The sequence below is a fragment of the Pelodiscus sinensis genome, chromosome 23 (assembly GCF_052426305.1).
Source record: "Pelodiscus sinensis isolate ZL-2025 chromosome 23, ASM5242630v1, whole genome shotgun sequence".
Taxonomy (NCBI): Eukaryota; Metazoa; Chordata; order Testudines; family Trionychidae; genus Pelodiscus; species Pelodiscus sinensis.
In genome coordinates, this window is record NC_143074.1 from 21,389,827 (window position 1) to 21,404,612 (window position 14,786).

At 56.9% G+C, this 14,786-nt stretch overlaps 1 protein-coding gene across 19 annotated transcripts in view; it reads right to left on the reverse strand.

The window, feature by feature from the left end:
• DAB2IP (DAB2 interacting protein) overlaps positions 1-14,786 on the reverse strand; it is a 372,254-nt gene that overhangs the window by 89,471 nt on the left and 267,997 nt on the right. The window contains exon 1 of one of the 19 annotated variants that reach the window (XM_075905456.2): positions 6,821-6,952. The exons of 15 other annotated variants lie outside the window; for them this stretch is intronic. Coding sequence is in view for 1 of the 4 variants with exons in the window: in XM_075905454.2 (XP_075761569.2) it covers positions 4,973-5,076 (104 nt within the window). In the remaining 3 variants the exon portion in view is untranslated. 3 more of the 19 variants (XM_075905454.2, XM_075905461.2, XM_075905457.2) reach the window with 3 other exon arrangements.

Genomic DNA, 14,786 nt, shown 5'->3' on the forward strand with positions numbered 1-14,786 from the left:
AAGCAGGCGGAATTTGTTCCTTCCGGATCGCCGAGGGAGGAGCGGGGGGCTGGCTGCTGAAGACAATGAGGGCGATTTTTTAAAAAAAATAATCAGCCATGGGGACTACAGCTGGATTCTGCTAAAAATACCCCGCTGGGGAGGGGGAGGAGAAATGGACGAAAAGTCAATTGCAGTCTTGCGTCAACCATTGCAGCGCTGTCATGCTGGGTTTGGGACGCTAATGGTGAACCAATTAGCCTCACCCGATTACCGGTTATGGTTAACTGGCAGGAACCGGAGCAGCCTCCCACCTTCCGTGGGAGGGGGCAACTTTAGCCCCAGGGAACCCGCTGTGGGCGGGGGCGCTCTGGCTGGAGCCAGCTCTGTCTGTGGCAGGAGGGTCGCTCCATCCCGGCCACAGGCCACCCCCCTCGCTAAATTCGTTAACCGATATAATTAACGTTTAACCAATGAAATGGGGTTTTACATCCCTACTCTGGGTAAAGCTGCTTCATCCCCGCTTCCAGCTCCCACCTTGGACAATACGACCCCAGGATGCGCCTTGAGTCCTAGCACACGGCACAGCCCATCCGTCACCTGCATTTTGCCGGTGACCTGCTAAACCTCGGGTGTTTCCTCCATCGGCTTGGGGCTTCTGAACCAGCGGAAGGCTGAGCGGCTGCTCACGCCCGCACGGCAACACGTCCCAAGTGGGCTCAAGCCGCCACTCTCGCAAAGAGCTGCTCCCCACCCGGACCCCACGCCCGGCCTGCCAGGGGCTGGGCACGGGAGAGGAACTAACTCCGAAGCTGTGGCTACTCCTTGTCCGGAGAAGCCCTTCCCTCTTGCAGCTGCTGCCCGCGCAGGACGTCTCTGGGAGCGGCCAGCTGTCGGCGGAACTCTCCATCCTCAGCCACTTCTGTCCGGTGCACAGAAAAGCAAGCGCTTCCCCTTCCCCGCCCCCCGTCCAGCCAAAGGCTGCTTCACCCCGCCCCCCGCAGCGAGCGCACGCCAGAAAGCAGCCTCTCCCTTGCTTACCCAAAGGCCCCGATTTCCAACTCTTCCTAACTCTGCCTCAACTCCTCCCTGCACCAGGCTGCTGCCTGGTTTTGCAGAAAGCTTTACAAGTCCCCCCATCGTGACAGAACCCACCCCCCCCCCCCCCACACACACACCTCCTGGAGGGCCATTTTCTGTCCCCCTTTCTCCTCTCATCCCTCCCCGGGCACTGCTGAACTGGCTGTGCAAAAGCAGCTCAAAGCTTCGGCTCAGCTGCTGAGCCCTCCGATTGGCTGTTCTGTAGCTGGGTAGGAGAGCTACGATCGCCATAAATGTCAGCACGAGCGCACTTCCTGGGAGCATTGCTGGCCCGGCCTGGCCCGCTGCTCAGTGCGCAGGCACGCCGGGCGCCAACGCGCACACGCCGCGGAGGGCAGCTCCCCCGGCCTCCGTGGGAAGCCATTAAGCAGCTGGGACGTGGCCTATCTTTTGCCAGGCTCTGTTGCACGGCGATAGCCCGGAGCCCCTGCAGCTCCGGAAGTGAATGGGAACAGGTCTAGGGGCTGGGAAGGGCGCGGGTAACCGGGATGGTGGGTATCACAGGCGGGCAAAGGCCCTGCCTTCCCAAAAAGCTAGCCTGGCCCTGCCTAGACGCCTCCCGAATGCCTGACGTAGGCAGAGTGTTGCGCCCCCGAGCGCCCACCCTCCCATACTCTGGGGCCAGGGAGGCTCAGGCCATGTGCTGCCCCACCTCCCTGTGGTGCGGGGGAGGCAGCTTGACTCCTGTGGGGGCGGGGCCTAGGCAGAAGGGGCGGGGTTGGGGGCTTGCCTCCCCCAACCTTCACTCACCGCCCATGTGGGTAACTGTACCCCAGCAGAGCCTCTGAATCAGCATCTGCCCCTACCTTGCTGGCTTGGACCCGCTCGGCTCAGGCCGGAGCGGGCTGCTGGATCAAGGGCAGCCATGGAGTGGGAGCTGCGTACAGCGTCCCCTCGCACATTAGCCAACCAAGAGACGTGCCAGCCACACCCCTGGCCCCTGACACGAGGCCCCTGTGAAGCAGAGACAGCAATGCGCCATCCGTTTCCTGCAGAAGCCTCAGAAGGCCAGGGCAAACCCAGGATGCGTGGCAACCCAATCGGCTGCTGGAAAATGCCTTCTCCTCGCCGAGGCGCTACCTCACTTGGATGGTTACCGCTGCCAACTCGTTTAGAAACCGAACGTGCTGCCCACCATGTTCGTTCTTCGATTGCTGCCCGTCTGCAGCCCAGCCAGTGCACCCGTCTCAAGATCTATCTCCTAGCGGTAAACATTTCTAATATCCCTACCATCAAGTCCCCGCCGTGTCTTCGGCAGCCACACCAATGTGGTGTTGGCAGTCACGGCACCCGGGAAAAAGGATTCTGGTGACGGATTTCTTTGCAATAAATCTCCTGAGAACGGTCCTATTCACGGCAGCGTTCCCTGTACGCTGAGCGCTAGGGCGGCCACCCAGGAGAGATTCAAATGCCTCCCAGCAGATTAGCAGAGTGCCCACAGCCGGCAGAGTGCGTTTCTACTGGCGGTGCACATCTGCACGTCTCAGTGAACATAAAATTTATTGCGCACAGGGATAAAAAAAATGAGAGGGGACACTGTTCATGACCGATTCGATACCATCCTTTCCCTTTGCAAAAGCTCTGCGTTGTCACTTTCTTCCTAACCACGCCCCTTTGCGCGCACGTTGAAAGCTCCAGTTTACGTTTAAAGATACCGGAGAAGGGAGCAAATCCAGCAGCCCCTGCAAAGATGAGTCTGCCCAGTATCTTCCGACACTAAGGCCACGTCTACACTGCAAGCTTCTTGCGTAAGAGCGTGTGCACACTACAAAAGTGCATCGCAAAAGTGATGCGCTTTTGCGCAAGAGAGCGTCCAGACTGCATGGATGTTCTCTCGAAAGAAAGCTCTGATTGCTAGTCACAGAACAGCCACCAGAGCACCGGTGCTTTTTTCGAGTGGCTCTTTTTGCGCAAAAACCCCCTGATGCCTGGCCACACACACACCTTTTGGCGCAAGCACTCTTGCGCAAAAAGGAGTCATTCCTCGTAGAAAGAGGAATACACTGCAAAAGCTCCTCTGCTCTTCTGATTTACTGTACATTTAGTTGCGCAAAAACGGGCGTGAGGTGGGGATGCTCCATGGGTTTTTGTGCAAAAACTCTGTACTGTAGACGTAGCCTGAGGAATGCCTGCCCCCAAGCTACTGGCCTCCGCACCATCCCCAGTGAGAGCAAACGCTGGTGGCAGCTACATGCACCTGAGATTGAGAAAATCAGAATCTGCCGTGTCCCCCTAATGCCGCCTCTCTGTGGGGGGCCGAGCTATCCTGCGGGAGCAGCCCCTGTCCGGGGGGGCCCCAACCGCCCCGCGGGAGTAGCCCCTGTCTGTGGGGGGGGGGGGGCGACACTCCAGCTCACCCCCCTTTAATCGGTTAGTGGGTTAAACAAGGTGTAATCAGTTAATCAATGGATCAGGATTTTACATCCCTGGCTTGGTCGCACAGTCCGCCCCGGCTCCCTTCAGACTGGGGCTAGATGGAGGAGACTGCTCCCAGCCACTTCCCCTCCTCCTCGACTCGGCAGCTCTCGCTGCCGAACTCGGGTGCTGCTGCGGAGGAGGGCTGGCCCAGACTGGCCCGGGGAAGTCAGCGGCAGAGAAGTGCTGGCGCAGGAGAAGGGAGAGGGCAAAGCCGGGAGGGGTGGGAAGGGCTACACAATGCCTTGATTTCCATCCCCCTTCCACCACCCTCCCCACCCCATTTCTGCAGCCAGACCGCTGCTGTCATAGCCGCCTGCTCAGGCTGACGGAGAAACCTCCGCAGGGCCCCGCCCCAGGGCTATTTACGACCGTTTCCTCTCCCGCCTTCCCAAGATACCGGCCATGTCTGCAGCCAACCATACGTCCCACCGGCTGCCCTCGGTCGGGACAGTCCCTGCAGCCCGCTGCACCTGCTGCTCAGCCCTCGGGGCAAACCCCATGCAAGCGGAGGGTCCGCAGCAGTAATACTGTGTTCGTCCAGGAAGCCGGCTGGGAGCCGGCGGATCTCCGAGCAGGGGCGTGGCTCCCCCTTCCCCCACAGCAGGCCCGCCTTGTTCCCACCCCGCGAGCAAGATCCTCCCGCAACCACCTAGGAGTTGTTCTTCTGAAAAAGGCAGCCAGCACCCTGCGGGTGTCGGCCAGGCCCTGGGAGACAGGACTCGACGGCTGCCCCCGGCTCTGACACCGACTCAACGTGGGACATTAGGCAAGTCACTTACGCCCGTTTCACTTCTGGAAAAGAGTGGAAATGACCTTCCCCTCCCTCAGAGGGCTCATGCCGGCTTTAATTCACAGAATCATAAAACACAAGAGCTGGGTAGGAGCTCGAGAGGTCACCAAGTCCAGTCCCCTGCCAAGCACCATCTAGATCATCCCTGACAGGTGTCTGTCTAACTTGGTCTGAAATATCTCCAGTGAGGGAGATTCCACAACCTCCCTGGGCAATTCATTCCAGCGTTTAAACCACCCTGATAGTTGGGAAGTTTTTCCTAATGTCCAACCTAAACCTCCCTTGCTGCAATTTAAGCCCATTGCTTCTTGTCCTATCCTCAGAGGCCAAGGAGAACAAATTTTCTCCCTCCTCCTTGTGACACCCTTTTGGGTACTTGAAACGAACGCATTAATGAACGCATGCCACAGGCTTTGAGATCACTGGCGGAAGATACTGGTGAAGGGCAAAGCATTAGCGTGGGACTCACAGAAAAGGCCAGTCGTCCTTCAGTCTCTGCTGCAAATAAATTCTAGTAGGGCCCCTTCCTTCCTCCCAGATTAAACGGCCCCTCAGCCTGTCCTGGGGGCTCCAGTCTATGCATTTCACAAGGCTAACCGGACAGACGGAGGCTCGTTTCTTCCGCACACCATGCCCAGGCTCTGAACTCGGGCCTCCCCGCAGGGCGCTTTGCAGCAGCCTCACCCTTTGTACGCAGCTGTGGGACGCAGGGGTGGGTTGGCAGTCCTCTGTCTGGGTTTCACGCCTAGCAAGGAGGGTACCAGCTTTCTTCCCCAGCTGGGATACATTCTTGGGGTAGCCAACAGTAGCAAAAGGCAGCTCCAATCCGCGGTTCCGGCCTCAGCAGCAGCCCGAGGATGCTCACAGGAGAGGTGAGCCTGCGAGGTCCCTGTCACACGGGAGCCATGCCTGCCTGGAAGAAAGGCTCTCCCCAGAGCTTCCGAATCGTGCAACTAATCCGCCCCACAGGGAGCCCGCGTCCTACTGGCCCCATGCTCCTGCAGCTGCAATAAAGCGTGGCGGTTGGGAAGGGAGAGCCAGGGGCTTTACTCCCTTGTTTCCTTGGGCGCCTTATCTCCTGCCCCGCAGCACAACGCTAAGGTCAAGTTACAGTTTTACCAGCGCGTTATCATTTTGGCTTGGTGCTAAAACACAGGGCCTGAACTTTGGAACAGCCCCGGCACCCTCCGGGAGGGGAGAGTCACAGCGCGAGGCGGGGCGGTCGAGACAGGCAGCGACTGTTCCCGCAGGCCGCGCGCTGTTCCTAGTGCGCGCGCATCGGGCCATCCATGAGACAGGACTGAGCAGGCCCGGCCCAAGATCCTGTGCCGTCACCAGGGCCAGGCACGCTGGCTCTCTCGCCTATCGGAACGTTTCATCCAGGGAAGTCAATGATGTGAGGCAGATTCGCGCCAAGCCAGGACGGGGCCCACAGACAGTCGTGATGGAAAAGGCCCGTTGAGCCCCAGCGAGGCCTCCCCCCTCAGCCAGGGCAGGGCTGTCCCCTGCATTCGACTCGCTGGCCAGCCCGTCCCGTGTCCCGAGAGGAAACGCAGCGAGGGAGGAAGGGCTCGGAGCTCCAGTCTGAGCCCAAACATCAATGCTGCTCTTTTTAGCCCCACAGCCGGAGCCGGTTCACCCGGGCTCGGAGACTCGGTGCCGCGGGGAGTTGCAGCGTAGATGCGACACCGGACACCCCGCTGCTCCTACCACGTCCTGGGCCTTCACCCACACTTTCTTTCAGGTGTGCACTCGGGGGTGCCTCATGGGCCTACGCTTTGCAGACTTTCCAGGGTCATGCCCCCCCTTATCTCCGTCTGCATCTGCCCCAGCCCCGGCTGGGAGCGGGGCTGCAGTTTCTGCGGGGGGGAGATAGGGATGAAGGGCCTGCAGCTGCAGCAGGAGGTGCGGCTGTGAATGGAGCCAGGGCTGGGTCGCTGTGGGAGGCCACGCCTGGAGGCCACGCTTGGGTGTCACTCCTCCCCTGGCCTGGGCCTCACTGCTCCCCCAAGAGTTCCTTCCCCAGGGGCACGCCCACAGTTTGGGGACGGAAGAGCGGCCAGACCAAAGGTCCATCTAGCCCCGTGTCCTGTCTGCCGACCGGGCCGGATGCCCCCGAGGGAGTGGAGAGAACAGGGAATCCTCAAGTGATCCCCGCCTGTCCCCCACTGCCGGCCCCTGACAAGAGGCCAGGGACACGTCCCTGCTAACAGCCACTGGTGGACCCCTCGTCCGTGAATTTCCCAAGCTCCCTTTTGAACCTCCAGGTTGCAGCTCTGAGGAGGCCCTTGGGGGCGTGGGAGTCTTTCGGCCCAAACCTGAAGAACCACAGTCTCGCTTGCCCTGGGAGGCCACCACCTCTGCCCCAGGAATTGCCGCCAGGCACCATGCTTTGAAGGAGCTACGCTCAAGGGACCCAGGGCTTCGACACTACAGGGATGGGCTTTATAGGAAAGCCATGTACAGGCCTATTAGTCATAAAGATCCGAGCCAGGATTTCCCGCAGGATCCTACGGCCCAGTTTTCACTCACCTCCCAGCTGTGACTCGGGGTGAGTGCTGGTCGCCACATTTCAGCCGAGTTCGCTGCACTTGTGAAATACCCCAGCAGCTATTCTCATTATTACTAATTAAACCTCACGCTTCCTTAGCACTTGCACCATCCACATGACCTGCAGCCTTCCATTAGTCACCCACTAGCCTTATTGTTGGAAAGAGCCCACTGCACCAGGAGAGTCAGCGTCGCCTGTCGGACACTCAGTGGGGCAAATGCTCTCTTTGGCTAGCTCTTCGGACCACCGTTTTCACAATTCAAAGGTATTCGTCACCAGTGCTCCCTCTAATTTCTTCCATCCAGGTGCAGAATGCATTTTGTTCTGCGCACCGAGGCATGTGTGGATGTGCACCGCCAGTAGGAACACACGCTGCAGCGGTGGGCGCTGTGCTAAGCAGCAGGGTGGCTCCCGAATCACTCCAGGGTGGCTGCCCCCCGCACAGCTTACAGGAAGTGCTGTTTGTCACATAGCTCATGAGCCCACAAGTCCTATCTCTTCTGAGAACTAGGGGGCTTGCTCTTCTCGGGACCTAAAACCAGCTTGGTTTGACCTGTGTTTGTCAGAGGGGCGGGGAGGCTGCCGGGAGGAGCCACCTCCCTCCCCTGCTGGGAAGAGAGCTTTCCAGCTGCTGCCGTGTTTACTTTGCCAGTCCACAGAGTCCATTCATCCTGTATTGGCGGTGATGTCTGGCTCCATCCATTCCCGGCGGGAGCTCGAAGGCCTGACCCGGGGGGTTACAGTGGTGGGGGGCGGAGGGACGGTTACTCACGTCAGCTCCATTCCCTTTCCAGAGTTCGGCCGACACTTGCCAAACGCCTGGAAAACGCCAGATTATTGAAAAGCTCAGCCAATCCCGCTCGTGGGAACCATCCCAGCGGGCAACGTCGCTCCTGCCGGCAGGGGAGAGCATCCTGGATTTTCCTGAAGGTTCTGCTGGCTGCCCGTGTCACTGTAGGGCTGGGTACCTTTGTCACACCTCCTTGGGCCACATGCAGTTCTAAGCTGGGGCTTAGGAGCTCTAGGCTGCCACGGCTGGATCCTCCCGGCGAAGCTTTTCTGGTGTGTGGGGTGGAACGCACAGGGCTGCGACCTAGTGTCCAGAGCACCGGACTGGGACTCAGGAGAGCTGGTGCTAGTCCTCCCTCTGCCACTGATCTGCAGGGTGACCTTGGGCCTGTCACATTCCCTCCGGTGGCCTCCGCCATCCAACAGGGATATCGATACTGCCCCTGTTTACGTGCCGTGCTTTGAGATCCCCCGCTGAAAAGCTCTGTATATAAACCTGTTGTATTGCAGGGTCGCTTCAGATGCCAGGCCAGTTTCTGGCCAGGACCCTGCTTTTCCCACTCCCACTGAAATCAGACAGAGCCGCACGGCTGGAGGGAGGATGCTGCCCCTCGGTGTTTTGGTTTGGAAGAGCCACTGTGAAAGTCCCAGGGACAGAGGGAAAAGCGACCTGGGTCTTACATGGTAGTAGAAGAGTTCAGAGGAGCAGCCTGGACTCCTGAGGTGGGGCTGCCTCAAAGACACAGCCCTGGAAAAATCCAATTTCTATGGCTGCTGCTGCTGCCCCATGCAGCTGGCTGAAGGCCGACGCTCCTCCATCAAATCTCGTCAGTGTCCGGTCAGCACGTCTGATTAATCTGGACTTCCCACCGCAGTCTGTTGCCGGCGGATAGAAAGTTGGCAGCGGAGCTGTTTGATCTCCTCACCTGGCAGTTCACAGCTTGGTCTCTCACAACCCAGGAGATATATTCCACACGTGGCTGGCCATAAACCCACAACCCACGCTTGGCCTGGCACAGACCAATAAAGGGGGATCCACTCCGTGGATGCCGCTGGGTGGAGCTGCCAGCTGCCCACTGTGGAACCGCACACACCAAGTCACCAGGCTAGAGAAACGCCAGCAAATGGCACAATGCCCTTGACTGCACCACACTTGTTTATTTTTACCTCCCCTTTCGTTCCAGATAAATAGTTAATCCAGGAGCTAAGGGCACAGAAAACCACCCAGGCCTTGAAGATTACAGAAACAACAACAAGATCAAAATAATAGATTTTTTAAAAAGATTTCACTGCCTAGTGTTATTAGACGTGCGCCCGATTTGCCGAGATGGTGAGCAATCACAACTTGGACACAGCCAACTTCAGCTACAGAGTTGGGAACGCCCACCACACCTGATAATTATTATTATAATCAGACCCTGAATCAAAGAATATTTAGTCTGATATTTAATCTGAAACTATCCTTAACCTCTGCTTAACTGAGCCCTGCAAATCCGCGGAGATCCGCTTTAGATCCGTGGCTCAGTTGTGTGGATATGGATGTGGATACAAATGTATCGGCACAGGACTCTCCTGATGGAGGCTGCTTTACTCTCTGTACTTGTTCAGCAGGGCTCTGAGGGTGTAACTGGTTCAATGGTTTAAATGAGAAGCTGATGCTTAATCGATTTTTGTTACGGTTACACGCTGGCTCCCGGCCCCCCTCCTGGGAGCCAGTCTCCACCCTGCGCTGTTGGCTCTGTAGCGGAGCCTGTAAGGGAGCAGCAGCCGGTTCCTCAGAAGTGAGGCTGGCTTAAGCTGGCTCCCCGCACGCATCGGCTCCCGCTCCCAGGGAGCCAACTGCCCTGCGGGCTCTGCAGAACAAAGATTTTTAACGGTTACAATAGAAACCGTTTTTTATATCCTTACTGGTCAGCATGCAGTGGGAACCAGCCTGGTCAGTTTCTCTTTCTGTTTCTAATTAGTTTCACTTGGGGTGAAACTGCTCTAGCACTAAGTGCCTGTGTTTGGCCTCCAGCCAACTAAGGGAAACTGCAGGAAGCAAGAAGCCGGCTGCCAGAATTACATTTGTTACTCATTAATTTCTTCTTTCTTTCCCGCCTAACCTGCAAACCTGTCCTCCCTTGCATGGTGCCCCCTACCACTGCTTCAGTGCCATTCGCAACCCTTCAAACACGAGGAGCCATGTTTTGGTTATTGTCTTTCACCAAAATATTTCCAGGGGTAAAGCTCCAGGCTGGGGCAGGGGGTTGCGGTACGGGAGGAGGTAAGGGGTGTGGGTGGGAGTTTGGTGCAGGAGGGGCTCTGGGATGGGGTAGGGGATTGGAGTACAGGAGGGGTGAAGGGTGTGCGCTGTGGGAGGGAGTTTGGGGCAGGAGGGGCTCTGGGCTGGGGCAAGGGATTGGGATATGGGAGGGGTGAGGGGTGTGAGCTGTGGGAAGGAGTTTGGTGCGGGGGGGCTCTGGGCTGGGGCAGGGGTTTGGGGTGCAGGAGAGGATGCGGGGTGTGAGCTGTGAGAAGGAGTTTGGTGCAGGGGGGCTCTGGGTTGGGGCAGAGGATTGGGGTGCAGGAGAGGATGTGGGGTGTGAGCTGTGGGAAGGAGTTTGGTGCAGGGGGGTTCTGGGTTGGGGCAGACGATTGGGGTGCAGGAGAGGATGAGGGGTGTGAGCTGTGGGAAGGAGTTTGGTGCAGGGGGGGTTCTGGGTTGGGGCAGAGGATTGGGGTGCAGGAGAGGACGAGGGGTGTGAGCTGTGGGAAGGAGTTTGGTGCGGGGGGGTTCTGGGTTGGGGCAGACGATTGGGGTGCAGGAGAGGATGAGGGGTGTGAGCTGTGGGAAAGAGTTTGGTGCAGGGGGGGCTCTGGGCTGGGGCAGGGTATTGGGGTGCAGGAGAGGATGAGGGGTGTGGGCTGTGGGAAGGAGTTTGGTGCGGGGGGGTTCTGGGTTGGGGCAGACGATTGGGGTGCAGGAGAGGATGAGGGGTGTGAGCTGTGGGAAGGAGTTTGGTGCGGGGGGGTTCTGGGCTGGGGCAGGGTATTGGGGTGCAGGAGAGGATGAGGGGTGTGAGCTGTGGGAAGGAGTTTGGTGCGGGGGGGGGTTCTGGGTTGGGGCAGACGATTGGGGTGCAGGAGAGGATGAGGGGTGTGAGCTGTGGGAAAGAGTTTGGTGCAGGGGGGGCTCTGGGCTGGGGCAGGGTATTGGGGTGCAGGAGAGGATGAGGGGTGTGGGCTGTGGGAAGGAGTTTGGTGCGGGGGGGGTTCTGGGTTGGGGCAGACGATTGGGGTGCAGGAGAGGATGAGGGGTGTGAGCTGTGGGAAGGAGTTTGGTGCGGGGGGGGTTCTGGGCTGGGGCAGGGTATTGGGGTGCAGGAGAGGATGAGGGGTGTGAGCTGTGGGAAGGAGTTTGGTGCGGGGGGGGTTCTGGGCTGGGGCAGGGTATTGGGGTGCAGGAGAGGATGAGGGGTGTGGGCTGTGGGAAGGAGTTTGGTGCGGGGGGGGTTCTGGGCTGGGGCAGGGGATTGGGGTGCAGGAGAGGATGAGGGGTGTGAGCTGTGGGAAGGAGTTTGGTGCAGGGGGGGCTCTGGGCTGGGGCAGGGGATTGGGGTGCAGGAGAGGATGAGGGGTGTGGGCTGTGGGAAGGAGTTTGGTGCAGGGGGGGCTCTGGGCTGGGGCAGGGGATTGGGGTGCAGGAGAGGATGAGGGGTGTGGGCTCTAGAAGGGAATTTAGTGCAGGAAGGGTACTGACCTGGGGCAGGGTGTGGGGCGTGGGAGGTACAGTCTTCAGCCAGGAGACACGTACCACGGGTGGCTCTCAGTGGTGACAGCAGGGCTCTGGCAGGCTACCTGTGTGCCGGGGGCCCGTGCTGCTCTTGAAAGCGGCTGGCTGCTGGCCCGTCTCTGCACACCCCTAGAGGGAGGGAGGCAAAGGAGCTCTGTGAGCTGTCCACTCTTGCCAGCACCTCCCCCTGCAGATCCCATTGGCTGGGAATCGGCCAATAGGAGTTGTGAGGGTGGAGTTGGGGGCAGGAGCAGCACACGCAGCAGCCTCTCTTCCCGCCATGCCAGCAGTCAGCCGCTTTCCGGAGTGTCGTGGGGCCAGGCATGCAGCCAGCCTGTCTGAGTCTTGCTGCGCTACTGCACTTTCAGTTTTTTCAGAATATGGCCGCCTGCAAGGGGCGCGCCACTCCACAGCCGATTCCAGCACCAGCCACCAGAGTGAGCCCGGACGACGCTAGTAACCATTTGCAGGATCCACCCAGTGTATCAGTCTTAGGTCTCAAACGTCCAAGTAGCCTTTTAAAACGCTGTAATTTGGATACGGCAAATACAAATGAACTTATTAGCATCTACACAGCCTTTTACGCTGGTTTATTTAATGACAATAGTTGCATTTGTAAAAACACAGGGATTTACAGGCAGCAGCTAAACTTGGGGATCATTCCATGACGCGAAATGCATTTCTAACCCCTCCCCCCCTTTGGTCCTTAAATAAACACAAAAACCTTTAAAATCCAAAATAAAGACATAAAAGGAAATGGGTGAGTCAGCACATGAGACACTTAGGCTGTGTCCAGACTCAGGGGTTTTTTCGGGAAAAGTAGCCTTTTTCCGAAAAAACTTCCCCTGCGTCCAGACTCAAGCCGCGTTCTTTCGAAATTAAATCGAAAGAACGCGGCTTTGCTTTCAATGGCGGTAAACCTCATTTCACGAGGAAGAATGCCTTCTTTCGAAAGTTCCTCTTTTGAAAGAAGGCGTTCTTCAATGTAAATAGGGCTTCTTCAAAAGGGAGCATCCAGACTCACTGGATATTTTCTTTCGAAAAAGCAAACCGCTTTTTCGAAAGTTCAACGTGCAGTCTAGACGCTCTCTTTCGAAAGAGGCTTGCAGTCTAGACATAGCCTTAGAATGGTTCCTTTACAAATGATGCTCATTTGCTGCACTGATCAGTTGCTCTATCGGGCGAGCAACGGGCCTTGTGGTTAGAAATTAAAAGCAATCCGTTATTGCCCACGACTTGTGCAGGGCCTATGTTGCTTATGCTCTTCCAGACCAGGAGTGTCAAATATCGGTTAATTGAATAGTCGAATAACCTCATGAATTCTTATTGGTTAGTCAACTTTTTTTATAGTCCCCAGGGGCGGGGCTAGCAGTCAGTGCACTCCGGCCTCGCTCCTGGGGAGCCCCCGCTACTCTGCACTGCTGCCTCTGTATCAGAGGCAGTAGTGCAGAGTGCCCGGCAGGAGCTGGTCCATGAGGGGAGCCAGTTTAAAACCCAGCTCCCCTCGTGGACCAGCTGTCTGTCACTTTGTGATGCTGCCGCTAATAAAGAGGCAGCAGCGTGGGATGGCAGCAGTCCCTGTCTAGGGAGGGAATCTGAGCTCCTGGATCCAGCGCAAGCCAGAACTGAGCTGAGCTGCCTGGCTCCTAATATACTTTAACTGCAGAGCCACAGCAGGGGTAGGTCCTGGACCCAGTATGAGCCAGGACTAAGCTGGGCAGCCTGCTAAAAAAATTACTGGCAAGGGACGGGGGGAAGGAAATGTGTGTAGTCTATAGCATTAACCTATACGCTTTTGCTTATCAGTTAATCGACTGCACTCTTACAGCCCTAGTCCAAACCCACTTCTGATCTTTTCCATTATTAGGGTTTTAATGAACCCACCTTCTACAGGGGACTAAAAGGCTGAGGTTTGACTGGAAGCATTTTATCCGTGCAGGCCCACCCCCCCCCAAAGCCAGCACTACTGGCCAGAGCTAATTTCTTCCAATTGCCTGTCTGCATCATTGCTGGATAGACGGTGTGCGCCTTTTAGGGGTATAAGAGGCATCCTTCTCCTTATCTGAATTCGGAATAGCTTCCTGTCAAACGGAAGGAGACGAATCGGGTCTATTAAGTTTGTTGTTCACAACTCTGTTTTCGCATTGGCACATCCCCTGTTTTCCTCACTCTGACAAACTCGACGGCCCACGAGCGCTTGCGATATTCAGCACGCCTGTTGCATTTCTGTGCCTTCTAATCTGGAGAGTGTCTGCTGCGCAGTTAAAAGGAGATTATAAAGCACTAAGAAAGGCCTAAGCCAATCCAAGTGCTTGATTGGATGAACACTCTTAGCTCGCAAATTGTGCCCGCTGCATTCAACTCCCAGCGTTTCTCTCCAGTCAGCAACAGCCCCTTTTTCCTCCCCCGCCCTTCACTTCTCTCTTCCAACCAAACTCGTTTCCCACTGATAGTTCAGCCTCCTTCAGACAGGACCCCGAGCACCTCCACATACACCCCAGTCCCATATTCAAACCTGCCCATCGGAAGCGGCATGGCTCCGACTTTGGATCCAGGCAGGCTTCTCGGCAGTCATACGTGTCAGCTGTCACAGAAACCACCTTTCAACCCTCACACCAACGGCCGTAAATCCTGATTACACAGTCCCCGCGGAGCCCAGACCCGCACACGGGCAAAGGAAACCTATTTTTATAAATCACCTCGCTACTTTTTACTGACGTCTCCATTTTTCTTCACTGACTTTCACTAACAGGCCACTCCTGATGGGTGATTTTCTTGCTGATCAAGGTAGCCTGACAGATGAGCGCTGCGTGATAGCCAAAAGAGGCCTGGGTTGCTCAGAGCCCAGGCAATTACTTTGGAATAGTGATTTCCATGTTTAAGGCCGAATCCCACAGCGCTGGGCTTCCCAATCAGAAAATGCAGTGGGAGATTTCACAGTGCTGGGCAGGCTGGTGTCACTTGGCTGCCAGCAGGCAACATATCCAGGCAAGTCCAGGGGCAGCCTCTTTGAACACGGGAGCTAAACAATTACATTTACCAAATGCAGAAACTCTTGAAAAGTCAAAATCCTGTCACAGCCTGAAATGAAATGACTGTACGTGCCTGTGGATAAGGACACAGTGGTGCTTGCATGCCGGCCTTATCCACAGCCCACACCTGCTGCTACCCTCTGAAAATAGGACTAATGAACACAGGCTCTAGGGATGTGAATGCTTGACCGGTAAACATCATCCTTACCCGGGTGATCCTTACCGGTTACAGTTAACCCATGGCCAGGCCGGGTGGAGCGGGCCCTGCCTACCCCTGTTTAAGTGGTTAACTGGTTAAATGTTGTATTTAACCTGTATTGATTAAACAGGATTTTACATCCCTAGGAACCT